The sequence below is a fragment of the Natator depressus genome, chromosome 5 (assembly GCF_965152275.1).
Source record: "Natator depressus isolate rNatDep1 chromosome 5, rNatDep2.hap1, whole genome shotgun sequence".
In the NCBI taxonomy this organism is placed as follows: Eukaryota; Metazoa; Chordata; order Testudines; family Cheloniidae; genus Natator; species Natator depressus.
In genome coordinates this window covers 97,349,607-97,366,565 of record NC_134238.1, presented here as the reverse complement: position 1 = coordinate 97,366,565, position 16,959 = coordinate 97,349,607, and the positions used below count along the sequence as shown (strand labels likewise).

Genomic DNA, 16,959 nt, shown 5'->3' with positions numbered 1-16,959 from the left:
TCAGGAGGGGTTTTGTTCCGATAGGACCAAGAGGAGATTTGACCAATTAGGATTAGTTCCGGGGGCGGGGTGACCCGTCCGGAAATGATTCGTGTGACCCCTCTAACAACTCCTCCCACCAACCTCTACCAATCAGGCCGGCCCGAGAGCAGATTTGACCAAAATAGGGCAGGTTCTGGGATGGGGTGAACCACCCAGAAGAGGGGCGTATGACCCCTCTGCCAATCAGAGCGCAGCACCATCACCCCATAAGGCCCAGCGTCGGGCAGAAGAGGCTGTCTTTTACCAAGAGCGCGTGTTTTAGAAATCGTGGAAACATGGACTCCTTCACCACCCCCGTGAGAACTTCGGACTTTGTTTTAGCCCCGAGGGCCTTCAACAAACCGCGGAGAAAGCGCTACATCAGCGACAGTTCCGAGGAGGAGGAGGGGGCAATTGAGGGGAGCCCTTTGGCCCAGCCATTGATGGATACCCCGGACCCTGAAACCCAGCCGCTTGTGGGGCCCCACGATGAGCGTGATGGCCTCTTGTTGGCCACCCCCCGGGAGGAGGAAGGTGATCGCAGCTCGGGGAAGTCACTAGTGGACAAGATGAACGCTCAGGTAAATGAATGCTTAAGAAGTGACGGTCGGGATGGGGTTGTAACGGGGCTAGGAACCAGGGATTGTGTAAATCAAAAACCGAGCAGTGGGGTGCTTACGCTGTTTCTTTTTTGAAAAAAAATCTCTCAACAGCTCAATGATGCCTTTCTAGAGGATCCGGAGACTCTGGACAGCGTTGCACCAAGCAGCGAAGATGAACCGGGCCCACCTTGTTTTTGCTCAACGCCAATACAAAATGTTGAAGAGGACTCCGAGGATGACGGCTATGAGGAGTTTAGGAGGAGGCTTGGCATGGAACTGACTGAGCCAGTGCCACGTCGTGAGCGTAACAAAGTCATGCGGACTATTGTACGCGTTGCTGTTTATTCTGTTCTTAATCACTGTCTTAGGGAAAAGCTTTTTGAAGATTGTGAGGGCTGTGTCATAGATGCACCAGGCCAGCGGCACCATGACTGTGTGACTTGGACTTCAGTGGATATAAACTGCAAGCTCCGGGGCCTGTGTGCTGAGCTGTGTTTGGAAACCTTATTAAACACTGTGATTGCCATAGGTTATGCTATGCAATGTCTATGCCTAACCCAAGAACATTTAGCACAAGGGGTGACCTTGATAAATGCTGTGCAATTCAGTGGAGACCCTGACCATGCTTTAAAGAAAATGACCAAACCGGAAGATGCCTGCTTAGAGCGTTATATTGACCGTCTGGTCCGCACAAAAAGTTACAGAACCCTGCTTAAGAAAAAGGCTATTTGTAAGAAATCTAAAAGGATTAAGTTAGAAAATGGTGAGGTGCCAAACATGCGATATAAAACTTGGTAGCTGTAAATTTAAAAAAAAAATCTATTGAAAAGGGCTTTGTGACTATTTGTATTTCTGTTAAAAGGTCTCTGGCCCTTAAGGGAGCTTAAAGTCTTTTTTTCTTTCTTTTAATGGAGCATCTTGGTTTGTTTTGAAGGAGCTGTATGTCTTTTAAATAAAAAAAATTGTTTGTGAGAACCTAGCTCTTGTGTCTTTTGTGTAAGAGAGACCCATTTACAGCAAAAAAAAAAAAAAGCTGAAATGTATGTTGTGGGAGGGGGAAAAATACCCTAAAAATGTGTTTACAATAAAACAAACGGGGATGGTTCAGACATGTGGTTGAGTACAATAGAGTTGACTTATTCTGTTGAACTGAACGGGTTTAACCACCCCCCCCCTCACTGAATAGCCAGGGTGACTGTGATTACTCACCCTTGTTGCCATAGGGTTAATTTTGATGGGGGTGCACCCATAGTAAGGGAGGTGGGTGGGTGAGGATGGTGAGTTCTGATTAATATGAAATGAAATAAAACCTCAGGAGTTTGCAGATGCTATTGGGCAGTTTAAATATAACCCCTGGAGTTGGTGGAACGCTATAGGCCAGTCTAAATATGGCCCAGGAGTTGGTTGAAGGCCACGGGGCACTTTTTCTAGAAATCACCCCCCGTCCCACCAAACTTTAAGCATGAAAGAACATGTTTTTAAAAACAAAAACAAGCCCCAAGACATTCATTGATATCTGCAAAGGGCCCCTCACTTGAAATGTTTACTGTAAGAAGGCCCTACAGGGTGGGGGGAACAAAAAGTATTTGAACTTAAAAAAGAAAAGCAGCCCAATTGTGCAGAAAAACTTATTCCCCACCCCCGATCACAAAAGGGAATGCTAGGGAGGGGTGATCCAATCAACCTGCTAACTATTTTGAAACAAAAGAGTTAGGATGGTGTAAAAAAAAAAAAAACAAAACCTCAGGTAGCTTGGAGACTGTCTCTTTCAACAGAAACTCTCTTGAATTGCTGCTGGGCTGCAAGTGGAGGTATGTTCCCTGGTTTTTTTTTTTAACTCTGAAAATATATATATATTATATAATGCCATTTTTTGGCCATGCTATCTTAGTAAATAATGGTGCATATCTGTATTGCAGTGTGATCTGTTTAGCATGGAGCCAGTAACTTTAAGTTGCAGTTCATCACCAGGCCAAGGTAAAAACCATTTTTAACTGTAGTTGTGCTTAATAACTTCAGGTATTACATAGGTTGAATAGGGATTTGGGAGCTAATACTAACTAACATTTTGGCTTGTTTTTCTTACCCCAAAGACCCCAAGCACACATGGCTGGGGCAGGGCGGGGGCCAGAACAACCAGGGATCTTTTTAAAAGCATGTGGGTTTATTGAAAAGTATTTTGTTGCAAACAGTGTTTTAAACTCTGTGTGTGTGTGTGTGTGTGTGTGTGTAAAACATAGGCGGTTTTTAAAAAGTATATGTCTACAAACTGATGGTGATGGTGTGTTTCCAATTAGCAGGGTTTTTACTTTGCAAAATGAGATGTATTTAAAAAAAAAAATATTTGTGGGGGTTGTTTTCAAAGTGGTAGAAATAAACTCAAAACCTGTGATTGTTGTACAGCCTGAAATGGATTATTTTGTTTTAAAGCTATGACTTTTTTAAATAGAAAAAACACTCTAATGGATATTATTTTATTTTATTTTAAAGTTTACTAGACAGTTTCATGTGTTTTATTAGAATATTGTTTGCTTTACAGCACGGTCAAAACTTGAGCGGGTAAAAATGCTCAAAAGAAAAAGGAAAGAGACAATTGAAAAGAAAAATTCACAAGTATCAGTGACAGATGGATGGATGAAGCCGGGTAAATATATTTTGCTTATTAGTCTGGTTAATTTATGAGGTTTTGTATTTTAAGTACATACATAGGTGTGGGTGAGAAAGCTGGCAAAGTTACATTTTTGTAAAATGCTTTTTTTCCCCCCTCCTGCCCCAAGCAGGCATATGCAGCCCTTCTGACAAGGCTGTAGTGGGAGCTACAAGGACCCCTCCCCGAGAACCACCAAAGAACCAGGAATCTGCTTTGAGACCTTTATCAACGCAAAACAGCACAAGAGTGCAGATGAAGCATCAGCCCAGTCCAAACCTCATTTACGTCAAACCCAAGGACAAAACAAAACACTCTGGTAAAAAACATCCATGCAAAGACAACTCCAGTTCCTCAGCGGCCACCGCCACGCCAAGCCCTGAGAAAACTGTGAGCGAAAACGCCCACATTCACAAACCCGGAACAGGCGCTCTAGGGATTGTGAATAAAAAACCAAGGATTGAAAACACCTGCGATGCCAAGGTATTGCAACCATGCAAACACAACTCCAGTTCCTCAGTGGCCACCGCCGCACCAAGCCCTGAGAAAACTGTGAGCGAAAACGTCCACATTCACAAACCCGGAGTAGGCACTCTAGGGGCTCTGAATGTGTGCAGAAACACACACATTCACAAACCCAGAGCAGGCACTCTAGGGGTTGTGAATAAAAAACTAAGGACTGACAAAGATCCCCCATATTCTAGTATTTGGGAAGAGTTTGATGCTTCATTCAGAAAACTGATGGACGCTGTATCTTCGGGGAGTCTAAAACTACGGCATTCTAAAAAGATTTGGAAAAAATACGACGCTTTCTTCAGAAAACTGATGGACGCTGAATCCTCAGGGGGCCTAAAAGAAAGGGGGGTTGGAAAGGGTGGCTCTGATCAGGCATGACTAGGTGTGGAAAGGGGTACCCTCAAGGGTGCACATCAGCTCGTGTGTAAACAAAAGGGCGGACGGCGCTTGAGGGATAAACAGATGGCTGCCAAAAAATTCCAGGCCAGGGTCGCTGTAAAAATTTTAAAAAGGGCTAAAGAGGTAATGAGGGAAAAAAAACAAAAAGAGATGCCCCCTACCAGAGGCTCTCAAACTGGCATGTCTGAAAATGGGGAGGCGAAATCAGACTCTGGTTTAGAAAATTCCCCAGAGTGCTCTCTAGACGGAGGCCCATCGACTCCCAATGCCCCTCACGGAGGCGTCTCAGAGTCTGACTCTCAATTAGTATCGGATGTAGAAGATGCCACTGATGGTTCCATAGAGGAACCCCCAAGTAACCCTGAAAATGCAGAGGTGTATATGGAGAGAGTGAGAAGTTGGCAACGTGAATTACCTAGATTTGGGGGGTCGGTGTATTGTGAGGAGTTTCGTTTTGTCCATCTTGAGCAGATAAATTCAGCTCAACAGGCTGTTGAAGCCATACACAGAGGGATACAGCTAGTTCTTGATGATGTTAATGGTAGGGTAGGCCCTGATGATTACGTACAGTTACGTTTAGAGAGCCGTCGTTTAACTAACCCTTTGTTTTCAGTCAGAAGAACTAGGGATGAGCTGTCCGCTGAGGATTTCTTGAACCAGACCTCAAAGCTGCTTCAGGGCAATAGAGAATTGCATTTCGATGGGACGTTGCGCCTTGTTGTGACAGTTGTAAAAAATAGGGGTGGGGGCGCTCGAAGAGTTTTAAATTCTATCCTTAGTAGTCAGATTATTCATAAAAAGAGACAATGTTTAGTAGACCTGACTTACACCGGTACCAATCTATGTTTTGCGGGAGGGCTCTTGGCTGTCATGGCCGGTCATAAACCTACAGATGCAGAATTGTTAGCAGAGGCGAGAAAGTTGCACGAGAAACTGGGGTGGTCAGATCAAAAAAAGGTTATGCTCACTGATGTAGCAAAGTTTGAACAGCATTTAGGAGTTAACATACAGGTGGTGCTGTATGCGGTGAAAGGTGGCTGGGGTTTTTTTAAAACGGGGGGCCCCGTGTACCCTAAGACTTATTTCATCCTGTTGCACAATGAACATTACTATGGGGTTCTGGATGTGAAAAAGTTGTTCGGAGCAAAAAATTACTGTGAGTTTTGCCACACGGTGTACAGTCACGACCATTCTTGCAGGTATCGTTGCCGTCTCTGCTTGAGCGCAACATGCTCTGACAACATGGGTGTGCAGCTGAGGTGTCCTAGCTGTAAACTGTATTGTCGGTCCAAAGAGTGTTTAGACAGACATGTCAACTGTGCGTCAAAAAACCAAGTTGAATGCCTGTCTAAAACTTTGTGCGGTAAGTGTCAGGCGTACGTGGACAAGCAGCACAGGTGTAAAGGGAGGCGCTGTAAGCAGTGTCAGGGTTTGATCGTTGGAGATGTAGACATTCACCTCTGTTTTATGGACAGCCTTAGAAAGCCCGAATCATCAGAAAAGTATATTTTTTATGATTTTGAATGCATGCAGGAGACTGGGTTGCACACTCCCAATTATATTTTTGCAATGTCCCTAAAGCCGGAAAAATCCTGGGAATTTAAGGGTGACGAATGTCTTTCTATGTTTGTTAAGACCTTTATTGGCAAAGAGTTCCGGGACTACACGTTCCTAGCACACAATTCCAAAGGTTATGATGCGTATTTCTGCGTTAGACAGTTACTGAAGGAAAAGATGTGCATAGAACTGATCACTCAGGGCAGTAAACTAATGTGTGTGGAAGTTAAGGCCCTTGGCATTCGTTTTATAGACTCTTTAAACTTCTTGCCCATGAAGCTTAGCAAGCTCCCACAGGCGATGGGGTTTGAAGGTTGCAAAGGGTATTTTCCACATTTTTTTAACACTTTAGAAAATCAAAATTATGTGGGGCCTATGCCCGGTGTGGAGCACTATGGTGTAGAAAGCATGATGCCCAGGGAAAAAGCAGAGTTTCTCGACTGGTATCAAGACCACAGCTCTGAGACTTTTGACCTGCAGAAAGAGCTTGCGTATTACTGCCAGCAGGATGTAAAAATTTTGAGACAGGCTTGTATCCTATACAGAAAAGAAATTATGAATATGACGGAGAAGGTCGATCTAGTAGAGAGAGAACCCGGTAAATTCACTGAGATAAAACTGTGTATAGATCCATTCCGGTACATAACGCTGGCATCCGTCTGCATGGCTATGTACAGGTTTATGTTTTTGGAGCCTAACACGGTAGCTCTTCTCCCTCCAGACAACTATCACAGACAGAAAAAGAGATATTCGACCCCATCTATCCAGTGGCTGTTGTATATCTCTCAAAAAGAACATATACAAATACGGCACGCTTTACAGGGTGGGGAACTACAGGTAGGCCCCTACTTTTTAGACGGTTATGCCAATATTGACGGGGTACACATAGCCTTTGAGTTTAATGGGTGTTTTTTTCACGGCTGTGTCGCCTGTCATTGTGAAAAAGCACAAAATCCTATGACGGGGACAACTTTTGGGTTTCTTTATTACAAGACGCAGCTCAAGACCGACTATCTAAAACGGCTTGGTTTTGTAGTGAGGACTCTTTGGGAGCACGAGTGGGTGGTGATGAAAGAAACAGACAGGGAGCTTGCGAGCTTTTTAAACCGAGCCCAGTTACCCCAGCCTCTCATGCCTAGGGATGCTCTTTTTGGGGGGAGGACGAACGCCATCCGTCTATATTATAAACCTAAGCCCGGGGAAGAAATCCACTATTATGATTTTACCAGCTTGTACCCTTTTGTAAACAAAACGAAAGACTACCCTATCGGGCACCCCGATATAGTTTATGACAAATTTGGACCCCTTGCAAATTATTTTGGAATTGCAAAAGTTAAAGTGTACCCCCCACGAGGCCTCTTTTTCCCATTGTTACCTGTCAGAGTGGGCGGCAAGCTTATGTTCCCGCTATGCCGAACCTGCGCGGAAACCGTGCAGCGGGAGACGTGCACCCACACTGACGAGGAGAGGGCCATCCTGGGGACTTGGTGCACTGTGGAATTGAATGCAGCCATAGCGAAGGGGTACGTGGTGGCTAAAATCTATGAAATCTGGCATTTTAATGAAAAATCTGATAAACTCTTTTCGGAGTACATAAAATTACACCTCCGCCAGAAACAAGAGGCTTCAGGGTATCCCAGCTGGTGCGCAGACGAAGACAAACAAAATAAGTATGTTAACGATTTCTACCAGAAAGAAGGCGTGCTTTTACGCCGACACGAGATCAGGCTAAACCCCGCTAAACGCCAAATTGCTAAACTGTTTTTAAATTCTCTGTGGGGTAAATTCGGCCAAAGAACCAACCTACCCAATACCAGCATCGTGAGAGACCCTGACGAACTCTTTCAGTACCTATTTTCCCCCAACTACGAGGTTTCATCCTGTGAGTTTATCGACGATGAAACAGCGTGCGTATCTTGGAAGCACGCAAAAGACCATTATTCTGTCTCTGGCAATACCAATGTTTTCATAGCCTGTTTCACCACCGCTTATGCCTGCTTAGAACTATACAACCTCCTAGACGGATTGCAAGAGCGGTGCCTGTACCACGACACTGACTCTGTGATATTTGTGAAAAGGGAGGGGGCCTGGAATCCCCCTCTGGGGGATTATTTAGGGGACCTCACGAGCGAGATCCCACCAGATCAACACATCACCGAGTTTGTGTCGGCAGGCCCAAAAACATACGGGTACAAACTGTCGGGAGGAAAGGCTTGTATGAAGGTCAAAGGTATTACCCTGAACGTAGCAAACTGTGAAAAGATCAACTTTGACAGTTTGAAAGATCTAGTCCTGGACTATTGCACGGGTCTGCGAGAGAACCCCTCAAAAAAGATAGAGGTGCAGCAACCCTCTATTGTAAGAAACAAAAATCAGTGGCAAATAGAGACAAAAACCCTTAAAAAAACACAGAAAGTCGTTTACAACAAGAGGGTCCTAGGAGAAGGGTTTAAAACCCTGCCCTACGGTTTTTGAAAAATGGATACGAGGTGGAGACACCCCTTTTCTGCAATTCTCGCGGGGCCTAGCAACTGCGGGAAAAGTTACTTTATAAAAAATGTATTGGATAATGCCAAACAAACATTGTCTGTTACGCCTGAGAATATTGTGTGGTGTTACAGTTGTTGGCAACCCTTGTATAAAGAACTGCTCTGTAAATACCCCTTTATCAATTTTGTGGAGGGTCTGCCTGATGCTTTTGACGATGACCGTTTGTTTCCTACCAATAAAGTGAACATGATTATCATAGACGATCTGATGAACTCCGCTTGTGAAAGCGATGAAATCGAGAAAGCCTTTACCAAGTACGTGCATCACAGGAACCTGAGCATTATGTATATAGTTCAGAACGTATTTTGCCAGGGAAAAAAGAGTCGCACTATTAACCTAAACACAAAATACATGGTTCTGTTCAAAAACCCCAGGGACAGATTACAAATTGCTACACTCGCTCGGCAAATGTACCCCGGCAAAGCTCAGTTCTTTCTAGAAGCTTTTGAGGATGCTACCAAAAGGCCTTATGGCTACCTGGTGGTGGATTTAAATGCTTCCACACCAGAAGCTTATAGGCTAAGAACTGGTCTTTTCCCTCCAGACTGGCCGGCAGTTTATACTTTAAAAAGAACAACAGCCCTGTATAAAAAGAGATGAATTATTGGCAGGTCCCTTTTTAGCAGTCGGGGTTGCTGACTGAAAACATGTCTAGCTGCGTGAAAAGAAACCTGGGCCTTTTAAAATTACTTAGCAAATCGTCCCCACAGCAAAGGAGGGCTATACTGTGCTCGGCCTCTGACGATCTAGTAGCAGCCATCTCAGAAATAGCGCTCAACACCTTAAAAGGAAACGTACCTTTAACACCGAAGCAAGTGCGTGTGCTGAAAAAGAAACACACGCTTATAAAAACTTTGTGTAATAAAAGGGTTTCACTTAAAAGAAAGAAGCGTCTGGTGAAGCAGTCTGGGGGGTTTATAGGACCCCTGTTAAGTTTTGCTATCCCTCTGATAACGGGGCTTTTAACTAATCGATAATGGAGTATGCAGAAAAAATGTACCTGGTGCCCAGCCGGCAGTTGGAGCAATTAAGTGCTCCCCCTCCGGCAGAGGAAAATATCAGAACGACTGCAACTCGCTTACTGGATGCTGAAATGAAATCTGTTCTTCAAAGAACTGACTTAGGTGAATATGAAAAGGCTAAACTTTACAGCACCGTGCTTCAAAGGTACCTAACGTACGTGAAGCAGAGCGATGTGGACAAAGGAAAACTAAGTCTGTTTCTACCAGAACAGGAACAGAGTGTGACTGCCAAACCCTCCGAAACACCAAAGACCTCAGACTCTGTTGCTCAGGAGGTGTTGGATAACGTGAATAAGCGTTATAAGAAAAATGCATCAGTATTGCTAAATAAGCTGGGCCAAGATAAAAACATTTCTTCATGGACCGATAAAGGGTCTTTTGTGTACAAAGGCTCTGTGGTTAATGGTTCTAACATGCTCGACTTAGTCAGGGCCGTCACCCAGACGCGCTCTGTTCCTAGCAGACATGTACCTAAAGGATGGGATGTGTTTATGAATGCCATGGCGGAACTGAACATGCCATCTTCCATCATGGGCAACGCGACCAACAGAGATCTTTTGGAACGCCTCAAGGCCTCAATCGCCGACACCGGTGTGGACCAAGAAACAGTGACCCCTTTTTTGCCATCTAAAAAACGAAAATTGGCTAAAAGAGCAGAATGGCTCAGTTTGTGATCTTTTTCACGTTCTATTTTTTTTTTTTTTTAAACTGGTAATGTTTTGCTTTAAATAAAACATTTCTGAATTGGGTCATTGTGTTTTGTTTTTTTTTTAAAAAAACCACGCCAAACATCGATTGTCTTTAAACTCCCCACCTGGGGTGCTTTATTGGGTAACATGACTATGAAAATCGTTGCAAGATACGCATGTCTGGGCTTGTTGAAACATGCTTTGAGCAAGGCTAGGCATGGCCAAGTATTTAAATTTATTTTTTACAAAATTCATCACCATCCGGTCGTTTTGCACTAAGTCATTAGAATACAATTTTAAAATCCGGTCAAAAGATAAACCCTTGCTACGATGGTGTAAGAAAAACACGCAGTGATAGCCGCAGGCAACGGAGCTGGGGTCTTGTAATTGTCTGTTGTGAAACACAATGTCTGTGGCATTTTTGTTTAAAAATTTCATAATGCTTTTAGGAAAGAACACACTGTTCGGGGGATGCCCGTATGAGTCAAAAAACTCTCCAAGGTTACGCTCCACCAGATACATGGCAAGCCAGTGTTCACCCGGTCGGCTGTGTGGATGTGTGTTGACCACCAAACCTAGGGGTCTCTGAGACAGCTTGCTGCCAGGGAGCCAATCGCAGGGAAACACGTCTAAGAAATTCTTTTTCGTGTAAGGGTCTGTTGATAAGACACGTGAGAGCTGCACGGTGTCCATGTTCACATGTAGTCAAACAGAACATTTCTCCTCTGATTTATCTCTATTACGTTGTCAAAAACCCCATACACGATCATATTGACGGTAATGGTTAAAGCCTTCCCAAAACGAATTTCTGCTCTCAGGTTCCCGGTTTTAATCAGGGAATAGTGATTGGCGCATTCCTGGTCGGGGGACAGGTCAAAGGCAAACATGGTGTAACCCTGTGCAAACTCCTCACAGTCGATTAACAGAGAACGATCTTTCATGTGTTTACCGGCCGTCTGTACCAGATTCATGTATTCTCTCACGCAGCGTCCTGCCTCGAAGTCTGGTTGCAGAGGCTTGGTCGGTATCTGCTCACCATCCACATACAAGGCCACAAAATTAATATCGTAATGCTTAAAATGAAAGGGATTTTTAGCGTAACTTCCGCTAAAGGCATCGTTATCCACGAACCCCAGGACAAGCATTTTGGGCAACTGTCCCAAGAACAGGTTCTCCTGGTTACTGACCCTGCTGCCCGCAGGGATGCTAAACACTTTCATTCCCACACGGTCCACGGGGTATTTGGCATTAGCGGTAAGCAGGGCCTCGGCGTGCCCCAGACGAACGCTCGGGGCCACACGTACTTTCTTCACAAAAAGGGATGCTGATAGAATGCGCAGTTTAAAGCCTTCGGTTCCGCTGCCCATTAAACAGAAAGGATCTTTACTGCGCGTCAGTTTAATTTTCACATCCACTCCGTTCAACAATAGTTTTTCTTGAAAAAACAGGTCGCTGTGTAGATGACCCAGAAGCTCTACTGTTCTGCTTTGAGCGGTCAGCTTTGCACGCCTCACAAACCCTAGATTCTCGCCATCCAAGTCTGTGTCTTCCTGTTGTCCGGCAGTGTCTTTGTAAAAGAGGCCAGCGGAAAATTGTGTGGCGAGGGTGTCGTTGCTGTAATTGAGCACCGATTCTATAAAGGCCCTGTAAGGGTAACAGTTGTTGCTTTGGCTTACAAGACGGTCTCCGACCGTGACATCCAGCTGACTAAAAATAGAGGCCACTGGGTAATTCACCAGGCCCACCTCGGCACCCGTGTTGAGTTCAGTTCCGTCTCCTTTTACAATCTTGCAACACAGGTACAGCAGTGTGTTGTTTAAATCCATATAATCTACGCCATTCCCTGCTATAAAGAAGTCAATGGGGGCAGACTTCGTAACGGCCGACAGAGGTGGCACCTCGATGTAGATGCTTTTCTCAATGCTGGTCTGCGTAGGGGCTATTTGGAACAAGTCTAGTTCGGATTTGGTGCATTCTTCAGACCCGCAGTGAACGAAAGCCATGTTGATTAAAATATATCTCTCGTATCAGCCAGCGAGTGTTTCCTCTTTCGCCCAGGCTTCCTCTTGGACTTTCGCTTATGGCCGACCCTGCGGGTCAAAGCCCTTCTTTTAAAGGGTTTCGGGGGACCTGCGCGTCGCGGGTATGACGCATTTCTCTTTCTCTTCTTCCTCCTTTTAATGTACATCAGCCCCGATCCTTCCTGTGAAGCTGTGTTCCCCACCTTCTCCAGAACAGCACGGGAGACGTGACCTACCATGTCTTTAGCTATGTTTTGAGCGGCGGTTTTTACATGGGGTTTAATAATCTCTAGCCCCCTCCTCAAAAGCGGTACGGCTTTTCGAAAGAGGCTACGGAATATTCCACCCACGCCTGCCCCATACATCACGGGGGCCCCATGATATCCAGGAAGGGCGTATCCCGCCTGGGCTTTGTAATAGTTTCTGTAGACGTTGGGGTCGCCGTAATTTTTTAGGATCGCCATAATACTGTTTTGCTTTTTTAGAAAACTCGCTCTCTCCGGGGGCGCAGGTGTAGCTTGATGATCACCTTGCCAAAGTGAAATGAGACGCTTTTGTTCTGATCTGTCTTTATTTCAATGGTAATTGTGTCGATGTGGTGTTTACTGATAGGGACGTAATGAGGTTTATCGTAGGTGATGGTGACAAACTCGTTGTTCCTTCCTTGGACGGGGACACAACGTAACAGGGGAACAGAAAAATCCCCCACAAACTGATGTTCTACGATATCCGTGTACAGATACAAGGAATTAAAACCCCCTGTAATGTCTGCCGAGAAAGGGAATTTTTGGACGCTGTGTTTGGGGCCCAAGCCCAGAATGTTAGCTAGCTCCCCGCTGGTAGAAAACATATAAGTAAAAGCGGCGGATTTAAGTCTAATTTTTCTACCCACAGGGTCATAGTTCATGACCATCTCAGGCGGTCCGGGGTGACGAGCTATGATACTGTTCATATGATCCAGTAATTCGGGTATGGACGTGTAATAACCTTGTCGTAGGATGAAACTCCATGCCATATCTCCAAAGGTGACTTCAAAAGGGGTGTCTTCGTTGATAGTGTTCCAGCTGTGCGGGTATTGTATTTCCACTAACCCCACCTCCCAGGCACCCCGGAGATCCAAGGGCTTAATTAGCCGTATTGTAAAGTTCGAGCTGGTGTTTTGGGGAAAAACTGCAGCGCTGGCGTTGCTGGGCAAAGTAATGTAAAACCCGCCGTCGCTCATCTTCTCTGACTTTGCGGGGAAGAATAACTTTTGTTTGTTTGTTGTTTGCGTCTAAATGTCACAGAGTTGAGAAGCTTTCACCCAGCTGTTAAACTTATCAGGCCACCCCAACCATTTTACCAGTAGTTGCTTTTTTCTCCCTTTTCCTTTCTCCGCTAGAACTTTTTCAACCCTGTAAATCCTGTCTCGTTTGGGGTTTACTTTTTGTAATTCTTCAGGGTAAAAAGATCCAGTAACTGTCTCACCCTCGTAGTCTTTTAATCGGTATACAGGTCTGTGACCCCTGGTTAAGCCTTCATCCACTATGAATATCTCATCGGTAAATGTCTGTTCATAACCTTTTTCGAAAGCTCCTTTGGTTTTAGATAGTCTCACGTGGTCGCCTTTTCGAAAAGGGGCAACAACCGGTTTTATTTTAAAATCATCTCCATAAACCATTTTCCATACCTTCAGAGAATTTGAAGGGTTAACATCAGCGGGTCTGGTATGTATAGTTCTGTGAAAGCTCTGGTTGTAACTCTTTATAAAGTCAGGTAACACATCGATGTAGCGAAAGGTGTTATGGGCTGTAAAATATCTCCACATCCTAGTTTTTAAAGTTCTGTTAAACCGCTCCACAACCCCTGCTTTGACTTCATTATTAGTAACAAAATGGTGAATGCCATGCCGTTTTAACAATCTGCTTAAGGGTTTGTTTAAAAATTCTTTCCCCCGATCGGTTTGTAATTTTTGAGGCACACGCCCTTCGCTAAAAATAGCTTTAAAGGCCTTGCATACCTCACCACTCGTCTTGTCCCTTAGGCCTAAGGCCCAGGCATATTTGGATAGAATGTCTACCACTGTTAAGATGTACTTAAAATTGCTGTTCTGTTTGGAGAACTGGTGCATATCCACCAAATCTGCCTGCCATTGCGCATCCACATCTGAAACAATGGTCTTGTTTCTTTTAAAACGTATTCGAGCCGGTTTGTGTAAAGTATAAGCATCCTGGTCTGAAAGCCAAGCTGTTACTTGTCTTCTATTTAAAGTTTTACTATGCTTTTTGGCCACTTGAAAAAGAGGGTTCACCCCGCCAAAGCTCCCAACTTCCCCGGGGGTGTAATATATTTTCTTTAACAGAGCCGCCTGTGGAGACATGACTGTTACTGGTACCATCTTTTACTAACACAAGTGTGGGTGGGGGACAACATTCATATTAACACGTTTAAATAAGTTTTATTAATCGCCTGGTTTAACACAACCTTTTACAACCGCCTGTAAAAATGGACGCCATGACTCCTAACATGAGGGTGTCTGTGCTGGTTCATTCTTCCATTTTGTCCTTTTCCTCTTGAGATCTGTGTCTCAGACATGAGCAAAAACAGCTGACGCATGATACATTTACTCCCACAGGGCTACCGATGTGTAAGTTCTCAAAGGCCTCCAGAAAGGCATCATCGAGCTGTTGAGAGATTTTTTTTTCAAAAAAGAAACAGCGTAAGCACACCACTGCTTGGTTTTTGATTTACACAATCCCTGGTTCCTAGCCCCGTTACAACCCCATCCCGACCGTCACTTCTTAAGCATTCATTTACCTGAGCGTTCATCTTGTCCACTAGTGACTTCCCCGAGCTGCGATCACCTTCCTCCTCCCGGGGGGTGGCCAACAAGAGGCCATCACGCTCATCGTGGGGCCCCACAAGCGGCTGGGTTTCAGGGTCCGGGGTATCCATCAATGGCTGGGCCAAAGGGCTCCCCTCAATTGCCCCCTCCTCCTCCTCGGAACTGTCGCTGATGTAGCGCTTTCTCCGCGGTTTGTTGAAGGCCCTCGGGGCTAAAACAAAGTCCGAAGTTCTCACGGGGGTGGTGAAGGAGTCCATGTTTCCACGATTTCTAAAACACGCGCTCTTGGTAAAAGACAGCCTCTTCTGCCCGACGCTGGGCCTTATGGGGTGATGGTGCTGCGCTCTGATTGGCAGAGGGGTCATACGCCCCTCTTCTGGGTGGTTCACCCCATCCCAGAACCTGCCCTATTTTGGTCAAATCTGCTCTCGGGCCGGCCTGATTGGTAGAGGTTGGTGGGAGGAGTTGTTAGAGGGGTCACACGAATCATTTCCGGACGGGTCACCCCGCCCCCGGAACTAATCCTAATTGGTCAAATCTCCTCTTGGTCCTATCGGAACAAAACCCCTCCTGATTGGTAGCGGGGTGGGAGGAGGAGTTGTTAGAGGGGTCACAAGACCCACTTCCAGAGAGGACACCCCCACCCCGGAACTCGCCCTGATTGGTCAAAGCTCCTCTCTGGGAGGTCCTACGGGGCAAAACCCATCCTGATTGGTAGAGGGTGTGTGTGTGTGGGGGGGAGGAGTTGTTAGAGGGGTCACAAGACCCACTTCCGGAGAGGACACCCCGCTCCGGAACTCGCCCTGATTGGTCAAAGCTCCTCTTGGGGGGGAAGTCCTACGGGGCGAAACCCATCCTGATTGGTAGAGGGCAATGGGAGGAGTTGTTAGAGGGTTCACATGACATACCTTGCTTCCGGTCACGTGGCAGCCTTGACCCTGGAAGTAATACCCCATGGGGCAGGACTTCCGGTGTGTGTGTGTGGGGGGCAGAGGTCAAGGGGTGGGGTTAAAGGGGTCAAGGTGTGGGGTGGGTGTCACATGACACACCTTGCTTCCGGTCATGTGGCAGCCTTGACCCCGGAAGTAATAGCCCATGGGGCGGGACTTCCGGTGGGTGGGGCTAAGAGGTCAAGGGGCGGGGCTGAGGGGGTCAATGGGCGGGGCTAAGGGGGTGGGGTCAGGGTTTGATTGATGGTAGGGCCCTTATACTACTCTCCATCTTCAAATTAGTTGGGCTGATTGACCCTCCCTCCTCTGATTGTTAGAAACCTTCTTCTAATTTGCAGCCTAAATGTATTCATGGTCTTGAACTGCCCACTTCACTTCCCCCCGTCCCTTCTTAAATGTAGTTACTACATTTGCTGTTCTCCAGTCATCCCCTCCTTGACAGATTTATTAAACATCCTTGCAATTTCCACATACCAGTTCTTTCAGTATTCTGGGGCAGAGATGATCTGTTCCCCCCAATCTGAGGGCATTAAACTCATTGATTTGGCTTCTACCTCCAATGTAGTAATATCCATTTCTATATATTTATTCTCATTAGCCTTTCCTCTATAGTGTACATTATCATCCTTATTGGAAACTGAGGCAAAGTGTTCGTTTAGTTTTTGGGCCTTACCTTGGTAGCCTTAATCTCTAGCCCATCCTTGCTGCATAGAGGCTCCACTTCTGCTTTTCTTGTTCTTTTATTTATAAGGCTAATGAGCCTGTTACTAGGCTTTTATTATTTATTTATTTATAAGGCTTTTTACTATTTGTTTGAATTTCTTGTGCAGTGGCTAACTCAGTTTGACTTTGGCAATCCTCACTTTATCCGTACACTTTTTGAGCTCTAGAATGTAGCTTTCTTTGCTGAGCAATCTTTTTCCCATTCCTCATAGTCACTCAGGTTAATCTGAATAGTCTTTTTTGAGATTAGGTTTGGGTTTTTTTGCCCCCATCCTGTTAGATCTGGAGCCCTTCTTTACAAGTTTATTTCCCTGGCTTGGGCTTCAAATTCCAGATAGTTTCACACCTCTGATTTAACGGAATTCCAAACCCTTTTTCACATATAAGTCCTTGAGTGTATCAATCCAGTTGACTTCACTAACCAGTTACTTTAATTTT

At 45.3% G+C, this 16,959-nt stretch overlaps 1 protein-coding gene across 1 annotated transcript; it reads left to right on the top strand.

Moving 5' to 3' along the window:
* The first annotated feature begins 2,384 nt into the window (after positions 1-2,384).
* On the top strand, positions 2,385-16,688 carry LOC141987961 (uncharacterized). Its single transcript, XM_074953792.1, has 5 exons — positions 2,385-2,434; positions 2,543-2,600; positions 3,163-3,267; positions 3,404-4,020; positions 16,629-16,688. The coding sequence occupies exons 2-5, from the start codon at positions 2,558-2,560 to the stop codon at positions 16,686-16,688; spliced, it is 825 nt and encodes a 274-aa protein (XP_074809893.1). The 5' UTR covers positions 2,385-2,434; positions 2,543-2,557.
* The last annotated feature ends 271 nt before the right edge of the window (positions 16,689-16,959 follow it).